This window comes from Scleropages formosus, chromosome 21 (genome assembly GCF_900964775.1).
Source record: "Scleropages formosus chromosome 21, fSclFor1.1, whole genome shotgun sequence".
Taxonomy (NCBI): Eukaryota; Metazoa; Chordata; class Actinopteri; order Osteoglossiformes; family Osteoglossidae; genus Scleropages; species Scleropages formosus.
Window position 1 is genome coordinate 13,825,284 of NC_041826.1, and position 25,935 is coordinate 13,851,218.

Genomic DNA, 25,935 nt, shown 5'->3' on the forward strand with positions numbered 1-25,935 from the left:
CTCACTTAAGTGTCACCAAGATTTTGTAATAATGCACTGAGATGAGGCACGTAAAAGCTTGATATACATGGCAATGCTGTGAAATAATTCTAAAGCTCAGGTGTGAAATAGAATACACACACACACACACACACACATTTTCAGAGCCACTTGTCCCATACGGGGTCACGGGGAACCGGAGCCTACCCGGTAACACAGGGCGTAAGGCCAGAGGGGGAGGGGACACACCCAGGACAGGACACCAGTCCGTCGCAAGGCACCCCAAGCGGGACTTGAACCCCAGACCCACGGGAGAGCAGGACTGCGGTCCAACCCACTGCGCCACCGCACCCCTGAAATAGAATACAAATAAGCATAAATTATATCACGTTTGCTTTACATCTTGGATAATTGTACAAAAGGCCAGATCAAACATACCGCTGAAGACAGCCGAAATAATACATGAACGTTGTTTTTTTTTCATTTAACACGTGTTAGGTTTTACTGAAACAAGCTGCTCATTAAATTTTGAAATGTTGGTGCCCATCTTTTTCTTTTATTGTTCAATAAGGCCATCATTTCATTTCAGCACTTTAGTAAGTTGTCATCTCAGGGAAATGCCAGTTTGTCAGTTATGTTATACTTTCATAACCAGACTTCGCTAAATTTTTCCTGGTTGCCAAATAAATGTACACGGTAAAAGGTACACATCACACGCAGTGAACACCTAAACTATATGAGCTTCTCTTAGTAAAACATTTTTTCAGTATTTACATGTCACCTACCACTGAAGTTTGACTTAAACATTGATGACGAATCAGAAATATTGGTGGCTTCTGTACACAGTTAAAATATTTCATATTTCTTAGGAGAATTTTCATCAAATTAGAATGTCCATTAATGAAAGAACAAATGTTAATAGTATGGAAGTAAAATTAAGTATAAAATATAAAATTACTGAAAATATATGATTTTGGTAGTAATATCTCATCGAAATCTATATACTCAATAGGTTCTTATTCTGATTTTTTTTTTTCTGTTTCTCTCTTATTTCTGTTTTTTTTTCGTGATGATATGTTTCTGTCACAATCACTCGGCAGCAGAGCTGAGGATGGATCCAGTCACCGAGTTTTATTGTCTGGAACAGAGCAGGATCTCGGTCATGGGGCAGAAACAAGGTTGGAACCAGAGAAGTTGTTGTGGGCAAGGTCAGGGTCAAGGTCGGGTACGTGCTGGGTCGAAGCCGGGATGGAGATCTTGGGATCTGACAAAAGCCTTGGTCTTGAGACAAGCAGGGTCAAAGCCAGGACAGGAAGAGCGGAGTCTGATAAATCATGGTTGTGGACAAAATTTGGCTGAAACCAAGTAGGAATGCTCCGGGACAACAAAACCGTGGTCGAGGACAAAAGTAGGTCGGTTCCTGGGTCTGAGAATGATTGTTTAGCAATGAAGTGTGCGATAAGGTATATAAGCTTCTCCACTATGGATCCCTCCTACTTATGCTAGTTCTTAATCTTCTTCAGGTGTGCTGGGCTCACGTCCAGGAGGAGCTTGTGGTGGCTGTGACGGTCTCCATATTCCCAGCATATCCCATACAAAATGATAAAAGAAATATTTCATATACGTTCATATTATATTGTAATTAAATGAAACGCAATAAAATATGAACAAATAGCAATAGTGAAAATCTGATTCTCCCACTGGACAAAACAGACATTTTCATTCTATTCTTTGAGATACAAATTTGATTTTAACTGATGAACGAGGATCGATGTGACAATGATCTCTACGTACACAGAAAGTGGACAGAGTAAGATGTGCTTTTTTTCTCGTTTAACAGTTCTGAAGTTCTTCAGGAGAATTTGTATAATACTGTGAAATACTGCTTTTATTGTAAGTGCATTAAAGACAGCCTTTCCTTGCATCACCCATCCTTTCAGCATTACTTTTGCAAGCAAAACCTGTAAACAAATCTAGACGCACAGATGTTATCCCTAAATGGCCTGTGTAATTGTGATGCTTCGCTGTAAAATTATACCACATGCCACGATTTTTTCCCAAAAGATAGTTCTTGTGCTTGAAATGCACATTTCTGTTATATTCTGTCATCATGATTTGACAAGCACTGTATATTAAAATTTTTCTTGCATTTTTGCTGTAATTAAGAATACATTATTGCTAGAAATGCACATCAGTGTTTTCGGCTCCTTAATCAACAATGGCTTTGGAGCGTTGCACAGAAGCTCAGAAAATTTGTGGTGAAGAAGAGACAGATGCATTAGTGCGCAATGTTTTCAGTCCAAATCAGAGGTGAAGTCTTCTCATCTTGATGTTTGTCACACTGCTCTTGGATGAGATCCCACATAAATCTGCTGGTTTTTCAAGAGTCTTTCATTAATCTATCTGAATGAATCTCTGTTATTTGTCTTGCCTGCGCTGGAAAAAAAAATAAGTGTGACATTTTAGATTAAGTAAGCAGGATATTAAAAATTCTTAGAGTGATCATGTGGCTTGACTGCTTTTCAAGTCCCTTGCTGCACGTTAGATCGACTCCTGACAGCATATGCATGCATGACCCCTTCTCAGTGGGGGTTTACTGCTCTGTTCATTAGTGATATTTGTAATAAACCAACGCAAATACCAGGTTAAGCCGCTTACAGGCATCCGCTTTAGCCTTTTTCATGCCGTTCAAGCGCAGGATTTGCATTTTTCCAAAACACTGGATGGAAAATCTTTTCTTTTTCCACCTCTGACTTTTCATGCATATTTGAAGGTGTTACCTTTTTGCTGTTGTTTTCCTGGGCATTTATTTCAGTCTGTTTACAGTGTGAGCAAGGCCTGTGCATTGTACAGGGTACTGAGGTGACTCATGTTACACAGACGTGATGGAAGAAGAAAACATGGGCATTTAATCAATGTTAAGATGAGGTACAAAGAGCCTCAAAATCAATTGATGGATGCAGGTTTGCTGACGGACGGAGCGGTACGCAGATAGAGGCACACAGCGTGCCATTGTCACATTGCATGTTTATCCCATTAGATCTCAGTGAGTGACCAGCCATCATGAGACTGCCGTGGAAGTACCTGGACAAGATGAGGTGTTTCAGGAAACGCTCCACCTTCCCCTTGCTGGGCATACTGATCACCTGTCTCATCTTTGTCAACTTGTACATGGAAGATGGATACGTGCTGGTGAGTCATCTCTCTGGACGTGTGTGTGGGTGTTCAGTGCTGATGTCTCTGACCTTTCAGTCATGAACCCATAGCAAGCATATGGACACTCACTTGGGGCCATATGAAATTTAAGGGAGCAAAACAGAATATGTAGGTTCCAAATATGACGTTGAGAAGACATCTCATTTCTGAAAGGAAAATTGACCATAAAAAGTTTAGATTACCATAAATACATCCACTACCGAGCCAAAATTGTCAGGAAAGGGGCTTTTATATTTGTAAAACTAATTACAGCACATTATTTCTGTGTAATAATTCATTATCCTCTTAGGCAACATGCTGAAAGTTTGGGAATGCAGAGTCAGATTTTTAGACTGAATTTCTTGTTTTTATAAAATCATCGGAATTTAGTAATGTTAGCCGTACTTGTTGCCTAAATTTCGAAAGAGCTGTTTTCATCGCATGCAAACTATAGATATTAGATATAAATGTAAAAACTATTTAAAGACAGAGTTCTGAAGAAACTCTACTAAAATAGGGGGTAAGTATACTCTCCAGGTTTTGAGTGAGAACCTGTGCACTCTCTCCTAGTACGTACTGCTGAATTAAATGCATATTTTTTCTGTGAAATAGAAATGCGTTATTAATTTTTCAGGTTTTTTGTGATAACTACTGCAGAATACTATTGGGGATATAGTGGCACTATAGTGAAGAATAATCGCTTAGCATTAAAATGAAAAGTATGTGGTTTCTAGCATTCCTAACATTGCTGGAGATGAAGGTTGTTTCTTTAATTTTAATTTGATTATAGGAAGAGGACAAGAGGCAGCTGAGAGAGACATCAATGCATCAGTTGAACTCTGAGCGATATCTTCATACCTTCAAATATCTGACTAATTTTTCTGGAACTATAAATGTTACATACCGCTACCTGGCAGGATCGCCTGTGTCACGCAAGAGTAAGTATATGGTCATCTGTACATTGCTTTTCCACAGCATCCACACATTCACACATTTCTGTGAGAAAAAAAAAAGTGCAGCACGACTTTAATCCACCTTCAAATGGGCCAGAATTGCTGGCATCACCCATGAACCATACGGTATTATTAGAACTTCTTTATCTCCTTAAAAACTATTATAATAAAAAGCATCATCACTGGATTTTACTTTTTAGTTTGTTTGGTAAGAATAATAAAACTAATGTATTGACTCATTTTCAAGAATGTCTAAAGTAAACAAATCAGCTGTTTTTAATATTCTAGATGCTTGGTCCAAATGCCACTCAGGATGTGCAGAGTTTCTGTGGTTCTCTCCATGTTTGTGCCCCCTCAGACATGTATAGGAGAAGGCACTGCTATACTACTTCCGTTCCCTCTTTGCATTGAAAATCATGCAAGTAGTTGCTACAAAATGGACATGACTTCATATCACTTCCATCCATCAATATTTAATTTCCATAGATATCTCAACTATTTAGGAAGGGGAGTGAACAATAAGGCCCAGCAGTTTTACCATTTATGTTAATCTTCAGGGCTTCTTGGTAAATATGTTTTATGAAAATTAAAATGGCAAGTCTGAACTTCAGAGAGGATATGTAATATGATATTGTGATTGCTTTCATTTGTGTTTGCAGAGTATTTAACCATTGGACTGTCATCTGTCAAGAGAAAAAGAGGGAATTACCTAATGGAAACAATCAAGTCCATATTTGATCAATCTAGTTATGAGGAGCTCAAAGAGATTGTGGTTGTAGTTCATCTAGCTGACTTTGACTTAGCATGGTGTGAAAGCCTGGTGCAAGACATCTCCAGGAAGTTTGCCCACCACATCATTGCAGGGAGGCTTCTAGTAATCCATGCTCCTGAGGAGTATTACCCATCCCTGGATGGATTGAAGAGGAACTACAATGATCCAGAAGATCGGGTCAGGTTCAGATCCAAACAGAATGTTGACTACGCCTTTCTCCTCAACTTCTGTACTAACCTGTCTGACTTCTACATGATGCTGGAGGATGATGTCCGTTGCTCTAAGAACTTCCTGACAGCTATGAAGAAAGTCATCACCTCAAAAGAGGGCTCTTACTGGGTGATGCTCGAGTTCTCAAAACTAGGATACATTGGGAAACTCTACCATTCCAAGGACCTGCCTCGTCTGGCCCACTTCCTTCTCATGTTCTATCAGGAGATGCCCTGTGATTGGCTGCTGATACATTTCAGAGGCCTGCTTGCCCAGAAGGATGTGATTAGGTTCAAACCCTCTCTGTTCCAGCACATGGGATACTACTCCTCATACAAAGGCGTAGAAAACAAACTAAAGGATGATGACTTTGAGGAGGACTCCTTCGACATTCCAGATAACCCACCTGCCATTCTACATACAAACATTAATGTGTTTGAGAGCTATGATGCCAGCAAAGCCTACAGTAGTGTAGACGAGTACTTCTGGGGCAAAGCCCCCTCAACTGGTGATTTCTTTGTCATTGTTTTTTACAAATCTACTAGAATCAGCAAAATTAAGATTGTCACTGGGACTGACGACCGACAAAATGACATTTTGCATCATGGAGCCCTTGAAGTCGGAGAGAAACTGATTGGGAGCAAAAAAGGCAAGCAGTGTTCATCATACATCACTTTAGGTGAATTTAAAAATGGGAACATTGAGGTTCACAATGTGGATCACAAAATTTCATTTGAAATTGAATGTGTGCGGATAGTGGTCACAGCTAGCCAAAAAGAGTGGTTGATTATCAAAAGCATCAGCCTTTGGACTGCTCCATCATCAAGTCAGTGAGTATGCAGATTTATTGTGCCCCAACAAAATATTTATGTATTTATTTTATTAGATATCACTACTTTATTTATAAGAATTGTCTGTATTATTGTCTGGAACCCTATATGATTTTTAGTATATGCCTCTCAATAGTGGCCTGTCATTAAGCATTATAGTTTTGAATAAGACCTCTGGGAAAGACTGACTTAAAATGTTTCTGCTGTTAATTTATGAAAAGAGGAATAGTTGTGTAATTCAAGGGTAATTTGAAATAGATTTTTTTTTGCTTCACTGTACTTTGTAGCCTCATCAATATCGGTTGCACACCCAAACCTCCTGAAAAGAACAATACTGAACCTTGTTATTCCCAAAAAATATGTCATTGATTACATAAAGCAACACACTAGGCAACATAAGGCCAGCATACCCAAAGGTTCTCTCACACACAGTCTTGACTTTTCTCTGCTTCCCCCAGCTCCACATGGGTACTGAAACTGAATAAGATGCCCACTGCCCCACAAATTTAAGAATGGTCCTTTCAAATTCAAACTCAGCACAAGTTCAGTGGTAGCTTGACAGGACATTGTACAGCAGGCAGAACACATTCCTTGTCACCTTCACAGTACTAATAGAATAGCCATTTGTCCACTCAGTGTTGATTCCTCATGTGACAGGTATTCAGGCATCCCTCAGTTTACAGATTCTCTTCATCCAAAATTTCTGTATAACAGCACTTGGCTTTGATACCCAATTTTCAACTTAGAGAATAAAAAATCAATATAAGGGCGGCACAGTGGCGCGGCAAGTAGTTCTCCCACCCCACAGCATCTGGGGGCTATGAATCAACATGGGTTCAGTCCCCACTCAGTCTGCGTGGAGTTTGCATGTTCTCATCATGTCTGCATGGATTTCCTGCCCCAGCATAAAGACATTCGCGTCAGGTGAATTGGTGACTCTAAATTCCCTTTAGTGCGTGAATGGTTGAGTGTGTGTGGCTATCCTGTGATAGACTGACGTCCCTTCCAGGGTGTATCCCCTCTAGCATTGCACCTTAACCCTAATCAGGACAAGTGGTTGTTTAAAATGGAGGAATAGATCTATGGATGGATGAATGGAAAATCCATGTAACGAAATTCTTCCGAAGCATGTCCGAAAAAATTTGAAAGTGATGCACGTAAGGGCATTTTAGTAGCAGCGCAGTTTTAGAACGTTGTTCACAATAAAAGAAACACGACCAGTGGATCCTTGACTGGTTTATTGCTCATCTTGCAGAGAACTGATCAATTAAAAAGATAAGTGGGATTTTCTGGAGTAGTAACTTCAGAAAACTACCAGGATTTTTTAGGCACAGTCCGGAACCAGAACAGCAAAGGTAACAGGTGTTGTTTTGTGACATGTACGTGTCTTGGGAGAACAGCATCTGCTAAACAAACAGATGTAAATGTGTTTTACAGTGTGCTGAAATCATGACCTGATCTATCAGTTATCTAGGTGTTTCACAGGGTTTTAGTGACATTTGGATAAAATTTGTTTGGGGTTGGAAACACATTATCATTTTTTCCATTTAAAATAATGGTAAAATAGGCTTTCGGTATCCAAAATGTATCTGCACCATTTTAAGGAATGGATTCATTTCGTAAATCGAGGGATGCCTCTATATATAAAAATAAATAATTTAGTTTTAATGTTGCATGAACAGGATTTTGATCTGTTCCCTAGAGAACAGGAGTTGGAATTCAAATTATGATTCAGTGTACTTGTAGACATTCAAATTACAGATTTTTACAAAAGTAACTGCATGTTTTTTCTTCCTAATATGAAAGCACCAGCACCAACCCATGCAGCTATAATCTTCAAATAATCAATAACAAGTTATCTTTTAGAACTGGAACATCATATGCCTAAAACGCCTATTTTTTACAGTTAAAGTAAAGCACTTTCCGCTTTTTTCTGGTCATGTATAATTTCATTATTCAGTTTTTATTCTGCCTCTCTGATGAGTCACATTCTTCAAAATTGCATTATTTTGATGTACATTTTACATCAAATACATACATACATACATACATACATACATACATACTTTCAGTATCAGATAAAGGTTTTTCATAAACTTCCATATTTCACATGAGAAATTGTAATACATTTCTGCACATAAATATTCAAAATTCTTTCAATGTTCCTTCAATGAGTTTTTTTAAATTCACACAGTGATAGCTTCATATCCAGTGGGATACCCAGTATACTTATCTTATTTATCTGCGAGATAATTTCAAAAATTATACAGACAAAAAGTGAGTAACAAATTATTACAGTTACATTTCATAATATTCAATGTGTTATATGTAATATGGTGAGAATGTTAATTTGTTTACATGTAAACATTCTCAATGACTCATTATAAGTGTCATGGTGCTTCATAAACAAGAACAAGCAGTTTATTTACTGTGACCCTTTATAATAACATCATAAACCTGGATTGGGGAAAGTGTTAATTTCACACATTGCATGTGTTTTCTTGAAAACCATAAATGGCCTGGTGATACCTGTCATTTTAGGAATATGGTTTTAGGCTAATGATCTGTTGTCTAGTGGTTGCTTTTAAAGTCTGATGACAAAATATTTGGTTTGTAAATGTATATTCTTTACTGAGTTAACTGCTGCTCAAAGTATGTTTTACTTAATGTGGTCTGTTGTACCTATTGTATAGAGTACTGTTCAAAGATTGTTTGTTATATGAGTGAATCTGTTTCTCACATTTTCTGCCACACAGTACTGTATGTATATTGTAAAATAATTATATTTTTTTACTATGTATAAATCGAGCTATTTCATTGTGTGCATGTGTGTGTGTGTGTGTGTGCGTGTGTGTGTGTGTGTGTGTGTATGTGTGTGTGTGTGTGTGAATTGTGTATAATTAACTTTTAATCGTGTTTTGGTAAAAAATGAAAACCATATAAAAGTTCATATCAAAACCAAAGTTCTGAATTTTTTTAGTTGCCTAAATATTGATACATGAGTGAATGTGGTGGTGCATGAGTGAGTCAGGAAATTTATTGTCTGTATGTTAGTTTTTTTTGTGTTTTTTGGGGATTTTGTGTTGATATTGGACTGTGGTTTTTCAACAAAAGAGTTTTCAAGACCTACTACAATGACCCAACTAAGCTAGAGGGAATGTGAAAGAAATAAAGAGGATGGAGAGTTGAGAAATGTTTACAACTCTTAAACACTGCACAAACAAACCCTCTACATTGATTAAAAACAGTTGCTATTGATCTTTCCACAGCCTAAAGCACTGACCTGGCATTCTGATTGTTCAAAATATAAGTGATGAATATACATCACATATACCTTCTGAAGCATTCTGCTCTCATACTTCTTCACTCTAACATGACTGAAGGAGCTGCTTTAATACAAGTTGGAGACATGGTTCGATCATCAGTTCAATGGTCATCATCAAACCTGTCTCTTGTATTATAACCATGTGAAGCAATATTTCATTCCACTTCTAGTGGATTATGTATTCCACAGCATTACATGCCTGCAGGGATTCCCTAAGAATAATAATCATGCCAATTTTTGTTGTTTACCAGATGTCGCCACCTGAAGTTCTCGCAACAGCCACCAGAGTTTCTCAAAAGCAATGAGAGATTCTGTTTTTTGGACTGCTGAATTTAGCTCTCTCTATATCCACTGTAAGGACATGAGTACCACAAGGGCCAAGGACATGAGCAACACACTGACTTTATAAGACAGCTTTGTACACCGTACACTAGAATTTGTTCCATCGATTTCCTTCCAACTAGCAATTTCATTATTGTGCTCTTAAAAAAAAGCATTACTGCATTAAATTTATGTATAATTGTTTCATATATATTTACTGAATAACATCAGTTTTAGAAGATGCTTAATATTTCAATTTTCATTAATCAAACACTTCTGAAATAGTTAAGTGAACAGGACACATTCTGGGCTATAGATTACACAAGGTCTGCACAAAGTCATCCTCCAGGTAGCCCTCCATCGCTGTAATTTGTAAATGATGTGATTTCAAGCTGTTTTCTTTCTGAAAGCAAATGGTAAAATACCACCCCTGCTCGCTCTCTCTCTCTCTCTCTCTCGCTCTCTCTCTCTCTCCCTCTCTCTCTCTCTCTCTGTCTCTCTCACTCACTGTTTCCAAAAAAATAAGGCCCCTGCCTGTGGAACATACTGAAGAGATTGATTGATTCCAGTTTTTTTCATTTCTCTTTCAAAATCCAGCATTAGCATAATGATTTAAACTGACTCAAAACATTATGATGGTCATTTTCAAAAGTTGCCTGTTTATCTGGTGAAATAAATTGCAGTGAATATTAAAGTGGAGCCACTGTGTACTGTACTGTTACCGTACTATAGATGTCTGCTTTTAAGGTTTTGTAGAATACAAAAAATATTTCATATTGTTAATATTTTAGAATTTGTGACAAGATAATTTTAGGTCTGTCATTGAAGGGCAGCACTTTGTCTGATAATAAAAAAATTAAAACTGTTTGTTGTTTTCAGATAAATTATCAAAGAATGTCACATTCTAATTCAATGTTTATTTCTTCTGCTGCTCATTTCCTATTTGTTCTTTAAATTTATTTGCAAAATCATGGTCTAAAATGTAATACCCTTTTGATTTAAAGGCTAGCAGATTCAGCACAAGCATCAGTTAATAACTGCAACATTTTAATTTATGAATAGGTGAATTATTGCAGAGTGTAGGTTATCTAGCATTGTAAGTCACCTTGGACAAAGGTCAGTTATATACTACTTAATTAATAGCTATAATATACCAGAATTCGTCTATATACAGAAGACATCCCTGAAGAGGGGTAGTATGTTGTTTGCAGAATTTATAACCACAATCTTCTCATGCTTGTTTTGCCTTGTTCTCTCAAGAATTGGAAGCATAAAATATGACACTTTTGCCTTTTTGCAAAACACATGGAAACTAGGGCATCGCCACATTATCCTTCAAAGTGAGTGGGATTCATAGCAAGGCAAGTCTGCATGGCAAGAGCAGAGGAATATCAAGGAAATCATGCTTCATGTACATTTTTAAGGCGAGAGCAGTGGTCAGAAAACCAATACTTCATGATGACAAGAAGAAGGGCCAGCAGGAGACTCCAGGAAATCAATTCCTGGTTGCCATGGAACCAGCAGAGATAGTAAAAGGGAAACTAACTGGAGAATCAATCAATAAGAGAAAAAAAACTCCTGGCAAAATAAAGAGCATCATCCATGTTGTGACTTTTTTGATTTAAAACAAGAAAGTAAACATGAGTCTAAAAATGACCATTCCATTTTAATTGAATCACTAATAAATATCAGAAAAATGGGACAAACACGTATATGCAACTGTAGTACAACTGGTAAATAATACATGTATTTTCATACATGCGAGGAAGCGCTCAAACCCGTGTCACTACATGATTACAGCATTTATGACATATTGTGTGGTCTGTATAAGTTTGTTATGACTCCAGTTGGGCCGAATGAATCCCCAGTGTTGGCAGAATAGCTGCCTACTGTTCAGTTAATCGAGGCAGCAGAGCTAGCAGAGATCTCGCAGTACACCTGAAGGAAGACACAGTCTGTCAACAGCTAAGTGGTGAGGGAATCATGTAGGGGCAGCAGACTAGCAAGTGGAAGGTAAGGTTCAAGCGAACAGTGGAAAGACCGTAAAGGCTATGGAAATCACAGTAACACACTTGAGCAAAACAGTACAAGCTTGTTTTTTCTCACAGCATTTTTCCATGTCTTAATCAACAGTCACAAGGGGAAGGCAAGACCTTCAGGCTAAAGTACGATGCCAGTTTTCCTGAAGTTCTGTCTTCATCACACCTGGAGGTGATCTTCTCCAAGCACAGTTCTTTACAACGTCTCAAGCTCAGATCTTGTTTTTACAAAGTTATTACCTCAACTGAGTTAGATGGATATCAAGACACTCTTTACTAGTCTAGGTTGCTTAAGGCTTTCCTTTTGGAAAATAGAAACCAATGAATCCTAACAAGTCTAAACATGCACATTTCCTTTGGGTGTTAAATATTTCACAATGTACACATTAAAGATTAATCAGGTTTAGTCAAGAAATCTTTGTGGAACTAATTGTTTGGTGCAGGAATATTAGGCAGGCATTGTATCTTGGTAAACAACATATTTGACTGCAAGCATTTCTTTATCAATACTTTCGATGTTCACTGTTCTTTCTTGATGACTAGGTACTTCTTCTGTCATGAAAAAACTATTACTCAGAGTCATGCTTTGTAATACTTACCAGGAACTTCATGAAAATGAAAGCTTGTGTTTTTATTTACAAGTGACTTTGCCTCCACAGAACACAATAATATAGAAAAGTGTTTGTAGGCCACACATACAGCATCAGTATTAGCTACTAATAATGGAAATACTTTGCTATAATATCCAATATGGATAACTATTCATTAAGTTAGTAAAATTTAATAATTTAATAATAAATGGTGTGATAAATGGCTTGCACTGTATATTTTTTGTGTACCGTTTCTCTTAAGAAAGTTAATTTATAATCCAGTGTTTTACGGTTGCACTTTGTGCATTCTTACCATAAAGCAATGTCTATCCATCAATGCTGGTATTCCACTAAAACGCCCTCTCGCTCCCAGTCTAACATGTCCTGAATAGCTACACGTTGTACAACATGTTCTCAGATTAGTAATTTTAATTATGCATTCACAATTTGGTATACATACTTGATTTCCTGAGCAGAGTTAAGACGGTTAATTTCCCCAGATAATATTTTCACCACCCATCTAAAAGACGGCAAAGTACCACTCACAGAACGCAGATGCCTGGCCTTCTCATTGAAGGGCACCCAACTTGTGCATAGCAGAGGAGAGGGGGTCATTTCAATTTTCACATACAAGCAAACAATCAGCTAATTCAATGCTCTTCGTAGCCACGCGTGGTTTCCTTCTCCGAACAATTACCGCCGTCTCCGTCTCCGTCGACGACAAGACATTCTTTTTAAAAGGCAGTCCACATCGTGCACATTGCTCCTGCCTTGTTGTTCCTACGTTTTACCCACAGTGCTCCTCTGGCAGCTGTCAGGGATAAAAGAACTGTGCCGTGGACATGTGGCAGTACCGCTTGCCTCGGCAGCTGTAGCATAGCCTTTACATTCCTGGTTCAGCGGTCGGGTGTTTTACGCTTTAATTAAATTTAACAAGCTTGCACCACTGGTGTGGTTTAGGCTGCTTACAAAGGCGATCGGCAATCGGACGGAGATAGGGGAGTGGACTGCTAAATGCAAACAGCTATTTATTTTGCTTCAAAAAGGTGTTGGGTAACTCACTCCGAGGCACTCAAAAAGTAATTGTAGAACAGGCAAGGTTAATGGCTTTCACACGCGGCGTGTATGCTATGTGTTTTGACCTCAATGGTCTGACTCATGCAGAATGTAGAGTAGGGCCGAGTCTGGGTGGTTCGGAAGTAATGTAAGTGACTGCTTTATTAAATGGGCTACACTGCAGACGTCTGGAAGTAGAACAGCAGGAACCCTCTCTCAGAAACATACAGAAAGACCCTGCTGTAGACAGTTGAATTCAGTTCAATTTTCAATTTAACCCATTTTTAGAGAGGCAGCACATTTGCCCCGAGCACTTGCATTATGAAATATGAGAACTGTCTAACATTCTCCAGACGATAAAATGCAATTAATTCAGTAAGTCGTCTGCCATTGACAAGTAGCAAGCATGTTTCTTCTCCAGTCAGTACATTTAAATTCTAAACTCATGTATTTCCTGTAAATCTGGGTTGGAAAGTGCATCAACGAATTTTGTGAAGAAAATATGTTTGCAATCCCAGGAGCAGTTACAGGGCTGAGTTTGTGCGAACATGAGCTTTAAAGTGACTTCCAGAGCGCTGACGTGCAAGAGTCCACCCACGGCCAAACTCTGAGCCCTCGCTGTTAGCAGGGGGCCGGGCGTTCTCCATCGCTGCTCTTCAACTCCTCCATCCTCAGCAAGGCGAGAATTCTGCTGCAGCAATTTTCCCCTCACGAGCGGCCTTTAATGATCTGCAATAAAGAGCCTTTTGTTCTTGCTCCAGCCGGTAGTTTAGCGTGGGGCTGAATGCACGCTGACATCCAGCTGACACGCAGGCAATGCGGGACTGCCGCCGGGGCCCATTAAACCAGCGGTGCCGCCACGGTGGACATTCGCCAGCAGCCTGGGACGTGAAGCGAGAATCTGGGGTGGTACGCTGCCCTCCGCAACGAAATTGTCCCGCGGGTGGCTAAATGATGCTCTTCTGCCAATACATTTGTTACAACCCTTGCGGTGTTGAGCTGAAGGACTTCGCTACAGAAAAGAGAAAGTTTAACATTTAAAACTGACCACTTCCTTGTGCACAGAAACACCCAGTGCTGCACATGTATGATCAAATGAGCTGGAATCCATTTTTTAAGGAATTAATGTGCATTCAGCCCAGGGCCAGTTCTAAACTGATATGAAATTGTAACTTCATATAGGATCACATCTAAAATAAGTTCTTTGCATATTTATCATACGATCCCCAGCGGCCTAAAGAATTCTAAATAGTTCATGCTGTCATTGGTTTGTATACGCAGTGAACGGTGCACAGTGAGAGGCATTTTCAAATAGCAGCACTACAAGGAAGGCTGATTTCCAAGTGAGCAGCCGCCATTGTTTAGAGGGGTGATATATGAGCGCTACTTGCACCAAGACATTTCACCGTTTCTCAGCAACTCACTATTGTCTAGATTGGTTAGCGTTCACCATATGCAGCTTAATTGTTTGCTACACAGCAGTGGTATGAGGTGGGGCTTGTTACACCGTTATATAGTTCACAGAATCGCATCTCTTACCGAGGATCAAATCCTCGTTCTTTACACGCAATCATCTTGATCAGGATCCCTGGCGCAAAAGGAAAAAAAAAAAAACACTTTTGCTTTCACACCCCCCCATAGCTAAGTTAAACTATCAATCTGCATTTTGATTGGAAATTTCACCTGAGCGATGACACCGGGAGTCAAACGTGGTCGCCTGGGAGCGGCCTCCCCGCTGCTCCTGCAAATGCTACACCAGGGAAGCTGAAGGTCCAAATTGGTGCCAGAAAGCAACTTTAAAACCTGCATAGCACTTAGGTCTAACAACCGAAGGTGTCACTCATAGGTTTTCCCAAGTATTCATAATTTGATTGGAAATCAAATGAGTCGAATGAAGAATTCCTGAGGAAAGCGATGAGTGACATCTCGATACCTCTTAATTTGTCACAAAAATATGCTTGCATCACTCTGAAAAGGAAAAATGTCTGTTCTACCTTTGAGACAGGGACCATTCAGTAAATATTCCGCTAAATAAATGTGTAAATGTTAAAAACTGCATTTATGTAAGTAATTTGGGTGACAACCCTTCCGAGTCTATAATGCCTACATTATTAGGAACAACTAATACAGAGAGCGAGTGACCTTGATCCAAATCTGTGGATTAGAGCACGGACGAGAAACCAGTCCATCATAGGACACTGAGACACTTACACATTAAGGACACTTCATAGTACAGTAATCTCAGCACCACACTTTTGGACTGCGTGAAGAAGTGGAAAGACCAGAAGGAAACTCATATGAATCAGAGAATATGCAAATACTTGTTTCTGTATCTGAACCTGCAACCATTGAGCTGTGACCCACAAACACAACCACTATGTCACCCTGTCAAGCAAATAAAAACACAGAAAAATATGAGGCGATGTTAGGACCACCCTGTAAAATTACATTTATGTAGAACCATGCCTCCCTCTAGTGATGAGCTAATAAAAAAAACATAAATCCAACAAAACATTCGAAGATGTAAACATTTCCAAGTTTTTTGAATGTATTTGCTAAAGAGCTATAAGTGCTTTATTTCCACTATTAGGGGATAGAAAAATGCACTTAGAACCGAAACTCAAGATGCAGGGAAAGGGAAGCAGTTAGCGTCACCAAAGCTAATGGACAGGTATATTTATATTATCGTACTGTTCTGAATACAGTCTTAACCACATGCTGACAAATATGTTGATGTGATGCATCTATGGCTCCCTCTTGGCCAGTTCTGTGAAATATATGAGACATGCTCTCAGCATTTAAGGCGAAACACTTTTTAATTTGTTCTCCCCACAGGATCCTCCATTACACTGAAACTTACCCTCCTCTCTTTCATTCTACTGTGGCACCTGATCCTTGGGAAACATGTCTTTGTCTGTCATGTATACAGCAAAACTGAGCACTTGGAAATCTGTTTGTAGTGGTGATGTTTTTTATTTTTATTTTTATTTTCAACCACTTTAAAGTGGACTTCACTTGTTGTCATTGTGTGCTTTTTGTTTTTATTTTTTAAACATAAATAGAAATATAATATTAAACAATGTTTTTCACAAATGCAAAGTCTGTAAGTTGAACATCTGAATGCCGGAGTTCACTGTAATTATAAAAAGGCATTAAAAATACTCAAGGACATTAATATCAGCAGCAAAAAATTTACATGCATTGTGTCTTTTGTCCAAAATGAGCTTGTGTACTGCTATTAATATTAATTATTAGGTTATTAATATTAATTAACATTAATGAATAAGAAATGTACTGTATATACATGGCTTTAAACTACACTGCCTCAAAATGAGAGTAAGGCACAAAGAATTTGTGAACATTCTATCGCAAATTTTTTTTTTTTTCAATCAGTAATACACACACACACACGCACACATTTTCAGAACCGCTAGTCCCATACGGGGTCACGGGGAACCAGAGCCTACCCGGCAACACAGGGCGTAAGGCCGGAAGGGGAGGGGACACACCCAGGACGGCACGCCAGTCCGCCGCAAGGCACCCCAAGCGGGACTCGAACCCCAGACCCACCGGACAGCAGGACCATGGTCCAACCCACTGCGCCACCGCAATCAGTAATATTTAGCTCAAATTAAGCATTTTCCACAGATGTGAAAATCTTTAGGAAACAAGTGAAAACTGGGGAATGATGATGACAGCAAGGACAGTATTATTTTGTAACAAGTGCAGTGTACTGTAACACACACTGTCTTATGTAAGTAAGAGTAAATTACTTGCGTCCACTTGGTCTTCTTCAGGAGACCCTTAATACATGAAACTCAGTCATGCTTTGAGGTCTACAGCTGAACTGCTATTAAATTTCTTGGAGACAAATTACTTTGAATATTTAAATTTATTTGTTTTCCAGCTTCACTTTCCATTCCCTGTTCACCACAATGAAATGACCACCTATAGATTAAATTTGGGTTATTCAGCTGCAAATAAAAGACTTCTGAGAGCGCACACCTTGTTCTACCAATATTAAAAAGGGATGAGCAAGATCTGGGGTAAACTGCAATATTTCCTATGAAGAAAACTCAAGAAAAGGTCAAAGTATTTAGTTTTTTTTTTTTTTTTTTTTTTAATAAACGTAACAAAGTGTTCAAATTAGATTAAGCTGCAGGTCTGTGAATTTGTCTAATAGTGAATTAGTTTAAGTATTATATGCAAAAAGGTAACATTTAATGTAATTAAAGATATAATGTGTGCCACGTGTTCATCCAGTCCTCGTTCATACATACTTACAGTACAGGGTTCCTTCGTTCATCGTCACGTTTTACACGTTACTCGTGTTCACTGGAAATTTTGTGCTGGGTGTAGAGCGCCATCTACCGCCGCCTGGAAGTACTACCGCGCAGAAGGTCACGGTTCAGCTGATGGACACGTGCTCTGGCTTCTTCCCACAGTCCATAGACACGTGACCAGTCACTAAAAAATGGGCCTAATTGTAGGTCTGTGTCTGTGTCTGTGAACCGGTGTGTGATTCTCCTCCAGTGGACTTGCATCCCATCCACAGGTGTACCCCACCTTGAACCCCATGCTTTGTGGGCTGGCTCTTGCCCCCAGGTGTGGGTTAAGCAGTTTATAGAACAGTTTATGAAAACGGAGAGTGTTGCTATTAATTTTCTGGAGTAGAAAAATCACATATTTCATCCATTGTCAACAAGCACTTGTCCCGAGTGGGGTCACGGTGAACCGAAGCCTAAGCCGGCAACACAGGGCGTAAGGCTGGAGGGGGAGGGGACGCACCCAGGACGGGACGCCAGTCTGTCGCAAGGCACTCCAAGCGGGACTCGAGCCCCAGACCCGCCACATACGGGTACCAGCTGAACCCACCTCTCCACCACTCCACATACATCATAATAATAGAAATTAAAAACATAAAATCATACAAAAAAGAAATCAGGAATATTGACAGGTTTGGTGTTATATGAACCAAGCTGTAATTAACATACAGCATGTGAACATTTCAAAGGCTGGGACTGGCTGCGTGTTCACATTCCCTAAACTCTTTTTGCACAGCCCACGGACGTTGTAAAGGGACCACAAAAAGGAATTGTATGTATACATATTATCCTGCTGGTCACAGCTCTCATCATCATATGGATTTTCGACTGCAGAAGCTATGAATGATATGAAATAAAGAGAAACTTTATAGGGGAAATCACACACACTGTCTGACCCACTCATCCCATACAGGGTTGGGGGGAACCAGAGCCTAACCTGTCAACACAGGGCATAAGGCTGGAGGGGACACACCCAGGACGGGACGCCAGTCCATCGCAAGGCAACCCAAGCAGGACTCGAACCCCAGACCCACTAGAGAGCAGGACCCGGTCCAACCCACTGTGCCACTGCGCCACCACACTCCCCTTAGGGGAAATCATTTGAATCTATTTTTTTTCTAATAATAAAATGGCACCAGAGAAAAATACAAACCATGAGATGCCTGCGAGCACCTGTTGTTGATGCAAGATGAGTTCTCCTGTTCAGCACTTTGTGCTGCCTTGCTGAGAAGAGCACCATGTCAGACTAAACCGAACGGAAACTGAGCCGGATGGGTAAATGAACCTTTAACATGTAACAAGAAAGTTTCCGGCGACTACCGTGGTTTACCTCAGCATTTCATCACGATAGACCTGGGCGCATACCGCCTGATAATAATGCGAGCCATCGTGCCTCAGCGGCCGGACACAACTGGTCAAGGTGTTGCTCATGAGACTTTGGGACCTTGTGCTGCTTGAAATTTAAAGCATGCTGTAAGAAGTCTCAGTCACAGATCTGTCAGTCTGAGGTTATGTGGGGCTCATAAATGCGTGGGATTGAAAACATGCGCCGCAGTGGCAGGTTGCATCAAGCCGTGGGCCGTGAGAAAGCAGCGGTGTATGGATTTCACCGACGGAGCCAGCAGAGCTTCCCGCCTGTGTGAAATCGCAAGTTCCGGCAGGAGCTCCTCCGACCTGCGCGGTGGATCCTATCCAACGTTCGCTGTTCACGTAAAGTTCGGAATCATAATCGTACCGTATAAGAAACGGCTAATGAACATAAATCCTTTTAACTCATGACAAAGATTTATTTATTGTGAAAAGGCAGTATCTTTCATTTTAGCAACACACACACATAGCATATACATTACAGTGAAAACCAGCTACGCATGGGTGGGAACTACCTAGCTCATCGTTACACTTTTACGACGTCTTTTTTATACAGTATTTTGTTTCCGCACTAGGCAGCGATACGGATCAAATGCATATGGATGATCAAGACTCGCGTATTAAATTTCTTTACGGTCTTAAATCACACAGAGAAGAAAACAATGCAGAAGTTGTGCAGCTGAAAGGAAACTAATGTAAACTGGTCTGGAAAATGATTTGCTGCAAGTTTTATTTTCCCAACCCAGGTTAGTTACAGCGAGGAGCTTCCCAGCCTGCCTGGGGGACGGAGGGCCGATATGAGGGAAAGTACGAAACAATAAATCACAAGGATGCACGAGAGTAGAGCCACATATTCACAGAATGTATAGTGTCTCTCCCGGGGAGAGTGAGGGGCAACGGAGGCTCGGACTGCGGAGGGTCGGGAGGGGGGGGGGGGTCAGTAGCTGGCGAGTCGCTTCAAAATGTACGGCCTTCTCGCTTTGCTGTTGTGCAGCTGCCTTTTCAAAATATACGGTGATTTCCTTTTCGGCGGGCTCTCGCTGTCCGTTTGGTCCGGGTCCGGGTACCGTGGGCCGCTCGGCACGAGCTGCAGACGAAACACAGCCATCGGTTGAATCCTGCCACAGGCGTGCCCCCCCCCCCCCCCCACTCTCCAGGAAGATCTAACTTACACCCTCAGTACTGGCGTACAACTCCAATAAGTACTATCAATAACATTTTTTGGTCCCCCAACACCTGACAAGTTGTTACATCAGTGAAACTTATCCTGTCACCATGGAGCTGTAAAATTCAGGGGCGAAGCAACCAGCTGCTGCTATAATGATCTAAGCAGTAAAGACTTAATAGCCTCTTAATTATTACCCGTTATATACTTACGGCTCGTGAAAATAAGCACAATATACGACATAAAACGTGAAATATAACTTTAATAATTCTAGTCCCATGTTTGGCGATAAACTCCCACTACTGAGATATTCCTAGTGTGAATAATATGGGAGGATCTGTGTTCTCTCTCACCGCCCATGGGAACAGCATCCCGCACAGGTCCTGCAGGCCGTCAAGTTCCTTCAGCAGCGAGGAGAGGGGCGACACGCGCTCGATAGCCCCGATGCCCGCTTCGCTCTCGAGGAGGGGCTCGTTCCAGCGGCTCAGCAGCTCGCACACGCTCCTCAGAGTCCCCCACCAGAAGGGGAGGCTCCGTTCACTCACCTGAGGATGAGCGCCATAAATCCTTACTTCCCGCTACACAGGAACGTGCAGCGCTCTGCTCCACGACCCATCCGCCAAGGCTGACGGATTCATCTGGAATGTCGTTATTACCTTTTACATGGAAGGGGCTGTTTCACGTCACCATTTATCCTATAGCTTCAACTGAACTTTTTTTTGTAGATGATACATCTTGTGGAATTCATGCTGCCACATGCTGCGTGCACACATTCAGCTGAAGCTTTTCGCCGAAACAGCTGACGATTATTGACCCATTTTTACAGCTGAGTAATTTTACTGGAGCAATTTAGGGTAAGTACCCAAAGGTCACAGGTTCGAGCCTCACCTCCTGCTGTAGTACCCTTGAGCAAGGTACTTACCCTGAATTGCTCCAGTAAAATTATCTGGCTGTATAAATGGGTAAATAAGTGTAACCTTAATATTGTAAGTCGCTTTGGAGAAAAGCGTCAGCTAAATGAATAAATGTAAATGTAAATGTAAATGCTCAATGGTACTAGATCAATAGGTGGGATTCAAATCAGCAACCTTCAGATTTGAAGGCAGCCGCTTGAACCACTGCTACATTCTTCCCCCAAAGTGACCAAAAGTCGGCCTCGACTGAACAGTTAAATCATCATCAGTACATAATAAACGATGAAAGTTACCAAAGAACAGTCAGTAACTAAATTAGCCTGTTTATATAGTTTAAACATGAAAGGGTGTTTTCCGTGGCATTTGGCTCCATGAAACTTCTGATTGATGGCACTGCAATATTATTTTCTTAAACTGTGTAGTAAAGGAGCCCCCACGTTGCGATGACTCTAGTACATATTTTGGAAGCCGCCCTCTTTTCCCACCTACTCCCTTTTAAATTGCTGTGGAATTTATCTTTCACAATAATTTAATCATTTATTTTTACAATATTATACTTTCACAGCAAATGTGAATCTGTTTTATTTGCTTTTGTCACCGTGACACCTTTTGTTTATCACCTTGTGTTAACTGTATGTGTTGTGTCTCTGTTGGAAATATCACTGTATGAAAAACATGCTGAATTCTGAAAATATTCTTTTATTCTAGGTTCATTCAATGCTTGATAGAATAAAACATATCAACCTTGTCAGCATTTTTCTGCCTAGTATAAAACTATCCCTGTAAGCTGTCTTGAACAAAGGTGTTATCCAAATAGATAAATAAATAAATAAATATTAATTTCAATCAATTCACAAGCATGAGCAATTCCCTTTATGATGGGGCAGGTTTCTATGAAGTGCAGTACCAGTGTCAACCAATAGAGGCGCAATAATCAATACTACTGTTACAGACGTTATTAATATAGTATTTCACTGGTAATATTGAATGAAATAATACCAATGAAATATTGGTATTTCATTAACAACATTTTCATTGGGGGGCTGAACTGATCTATGACAGAAAAACATAAAATCATAAAATCTGTGGGCTATCATACTGACACCACAACAACAAATCACACCAAAGGACACTTTAAAGACAGACAGAATAAGAACAATGAAGTGTCTAATATTCATTATAATCCCATATAAACTGTAATCTCAGATGTCACAATGCTACCCAGAGTTTTTTGTATTTGTTGTTACATCGTGACAACCAGTTTTGTTAAATTACCTGTTTTCAGAATTTCAAAGAGCATTCCAAGTTTTACACTATTGGACTGTTGTCAATAGGAGGCTATAAAGTGATTATGACTGATATGGGTTTAACTAAGACTCAAATAAAAGGAGCGCAATGTCCAGCAGCAAAATGAAAAAGGATGAAAGGGTCAGTGTTGGTGGGAAAGGTTGTCCTGGTACCTTTGGACTCTGCAGTGTGACCTGTGCCTCGGTGGCCAGGGGACAGTACCTTTGAAGTGAAGAGCCTGCTCAGTAACTCTTCCTCTGCCGTCCTCCTCTCCTGCTCGGCATCTGTCGTTGGGGTTGGAGTGAGGGAGTGAGTATGTCAGGCGGTACTTCTGAATATGCGTCATTGAAATACGACGCAAACACGATTACTTCTACTCCTGCTTCAAAGTGCGCAGCAGCCTGAGGATGCGGAGGTGTGTGTAGAAGGCTGACATACCTGGAGTGTGAACGTGCCAATGAGAGGAACGAATAGCGTACCCTCCCTCGCTTCCCCGCACAGGTGTTTCTTGCCACAATGTCCTGCTGACTACCTAGCGCTGAGTTTCTTTCACTTGCTCCAATTTGTCCCTTACAATCCTCAGATGCTCTTCAGACATACGTCTGTCCAATTCTCCCCTACAATCTACATGTTGGGGTGTAGAAGTGGTTGATGGGCACCACTCCAGCTCCTTCCAGCAGAGTACAGATTTATCATCAGCTCCATTTACAGTCCCTGTGGATTTCAGATTCTCTTTGAGATTCAGCTCTTCTCATGTTTATCAGTAAGAGCTTCAGCTTTTGAAGGTTTTGAAATATTCACGAGACTTCCATATTCAACACCCCTACCTATGTCTCATCCCAGTGATGTTCTGCCAAACACCAGCCTTTCATAATGGAGAAAATGCTGATTAAAACACCAAATCCGGGTAAACATTTTATCTTATTATCCATCCATCCATCCATCCATTCATCCATCCAGTCCTTCTATTGTAAACAAATGGAAGAAAAAAGCCGTAGAGCACAGTTTAACATGTCGTGTAACAAGACGTCCTTAATCACTTTAATATATTAGAACACTTCCTTCCAGTCCAGTTCAGCCGAACCCTGAAAGGAACAGCATATTCCAGCTCAGTCTGAGGAACACCGAGTTCTCATAAAGCCTCACTGATCTTTGGAAGTCAGAAAAACCTAACCCTCCCTGCAAACTGTCTCAACATCCTTCAAGCAAATCGCAAATATTTTGGTAAGTTAAACCAGTGCAGAAATTCCTCATCTACAGCATCAGCACCAGAGAATGGAGAGAGAAATCAGTTTCACTGTAAAGGCAATTAGAACATTCGGTGTCACATTAGCAAAGCACGGCTGCTGCTGTTTTACAAATCTGATTTCTTGAAACGGAAAGCTTGTTAAATAAGTGGTTACTTCCCAGGAAAAAAAATGGCATTTGTAAATGAAAACACATTGTTGGGAAATAAATAGCACATTTAAAAATCTTAGGTGAGTGTTTTTAAAACATGTCTGGGATTCTGTGTGGTTGTAACACTTAAAAAAAAAATCAAAAACAAACCAAAAAAAACATGCCGCTTAATGCTAAAGGAAACACTTGATGGTCTATTGGTTAAATGATTGAAACAGATTTTCCTGTAAAATGTAACCCATCTGAAGGGGTTGTCTGTCTGCAAATAAATGTATCTGATCAACCAGCAGTAGTAACAAAGACGCTATAATTGATACATTGCTGGATGGGTAATTTTATGTTTTAAGAAATTCAAAAAGTTATTGAATTGCTTTTACCCCATGCCCTTATCTGTCAGCCAGTCAGTCAGTCGGTCAGTTAATCAAAGCATCAAGTCCCCAACACCAGATTCTGAGAAGACACACAGAGTCACAGTGATGAGCACCGATGCTGTGGGACACCTACCGGAGCACGCTCCTCTATATGCCGAAAAGAGGATCACGATGCAGACGAGATGAGCCCTCATCTTCCCAAATCCACGATCTCTGTGCGTCTAGACAGCGACCAAGTCCATAAGGCAAGGACGTGAGAACAAGGACCAGACTCTTGCCTTCACCTTGTCCAGCCTCCTGGTTGCCTGGATGCAGAGTAGCAGTGTGAGAGTTCCATTCCCTCAGTATATAGGCAGCAGAGTGATGTCAGGGGTGCTCTCTCTCTCCACCTCCAAGAACCCTCACCTGCAAGGCCAGGACTGCATCCCGGTGACGTCAAACATCAGGTCGCTTGCGCATTTTCACTTGGAAGAACACACGTCATACGCCGTGATGCCTGACATTATCTTGAAGTGGTTCTCTGAATATCATAAGAATGGTTTTCAGTAGCATCCTAAGCAGCACATTGCCATCCTTCATATAATATAATACGCAGTCTGTCAAACAGAGAGACCCCTTCATCCTCAGCAGTTCGAGCACCTGTACGCGCTGAGAAATACCAGGAAACTGTGATCTTTTCCAACTTTTAAGCAGAAGCAGACCTTTTCTTGCCCAGTTGCTCTTTCTAACAGTGCATATAACATGTTTAGGAGCAAGTAAGACATTTTGGATGACCTGTTACTGGATAATTTCTTGCACACAGGCTTTGATGCTTTCATTAAAAATGCAACGTAAAAGCATGGTGAGGTAAATAATCATATTCAGTAGACCATTTTACTGTACTTATTTGATCCACTGTCTCCACTGAGTTTGTAGCCGATAAGAGAACAGTGTCATGCTGCTAATATCCCTATTATGAGGGAAACAGATGATTAATTTAATTAAGAAAATCTGCTGGGACTTTTCTTATTGAAGCAAAAAAAATAACCACTCAGTTTTAGTTCTTTTTTTTCTTTTGTCAGGAAGAACTAGTAAGGGGTTGAATTTAGACCTAAAATCCAATATCTTGCAATACAGGTATCAGGTGAAATTTAATATCTAATGTATCATATATTTCTCCAGTTCACTATGTATAGGCTACAAAGTTAAATTCTCTTCCCATGCATCTTAACAAATTAAAATCTTTCTCCAGCTGTTGAAAACTACGGTAAATAAAAAATATTTTCTATGAAAACACACTGAACACAGTTGTCACAGTCTTGATGTATTACTGTAAAGACAAAATGTGTGCAAAAGTCAAAGGATTGTCATATCACATAAATTAATTAATAGACACGGGAATATAATGGCACTTATGAAAAGGTGCCCAGCCTTCGCTACCGTTTTACCTGGATTAATTGTTTCCCTGCTTGTTTGGATATAACGGAAAGCTCTTCAAATAAATTAAATAGTACTGTAATCCACACATTCACGTTGTTTTGTAATACATTCTGAGATGTATAATCTTTTCTTTGCTGTTGTTTTAACACTTTATACAACATTCAGCCAATGTGTTCCTTTGGGCAGCAGGTGGCGTAGTGGTGAGAGCTGCCGCCGTTCCCTGAAGGATCCAAGCTTGAATCCCACATCCTGCTGCATTCACGTGCAGTACTTACTCTGAATAGGACTAAAACAGTAGTAAAGCGCTTTGGAGAAACGCATCTACTGAGTAAATCGTGTTTTACAGACAGACAGAATTATTTAAGGAGAGCCATTTCTACCGGGAGGAATTTTACTCGAACAAAAATCAGTGTAAGTG

At 40.2% G+C, this 25,935-nt stretch overlaps 2 protein-coding genes across 2 annotated transcripts in view; one reads left to right on the forward strand and one right to left on the reverse strand.

Annotated features, from left to right (window-relative positions):
• LOC108918691 (alpha-1,3-mannosyl-glycoprotein 4-beta-N-acetylglucosaminyltransferase C-like) overlaps window positions 1–5,943 on the forward strand; it is a 42,561-nt gene extending 36,618 nt beyond the window's left edge. Inside the window, exons 2-4 of the mRNA XM_018726170.2 lie at window positions 3,020–3,171; window positions 3,965–4,112; window positions 4,787–5,943. Coding sequence (XP_018581686.1) covers window positions 3,043–3,171; window positions 3,965–4,112; window positions 4,787–5,943 — 1,434 coding nt within the window. The 5' untranslated portion in view covers window positions 3,020–3,042. The remainder of the gene's footprint in view (window positions 1–3,019; window positions 3,172–3,964; window positions 4,113–4,786) is intronic.
• A 13,957-nt stretch (window positions 5,944–19,900) lies between these two features.
• LOC108918692 (neurotensin/neuromedin N-like) lies at window positions 19,901–24,292 on the reverse strand. The gene is made up of 4 exons (XM_018726171.2): window positions 24,232–24,292; window positions 22,552–22,613; window positions 20,482–20,673; window positions 19,901–20,050 (listed from the first exon to the last, which is right to left on the reverse strand). Exons 1-4 carry the CDS (start codon window positions 24,290–24,292, stop codon window positions 19,901–19,903), a joined length of 465 nt encoding a protein of 154 aa, XP_018581687.1.
• Window positions 24,293–25,935: the final 1,643 nt, after the last annotated feature.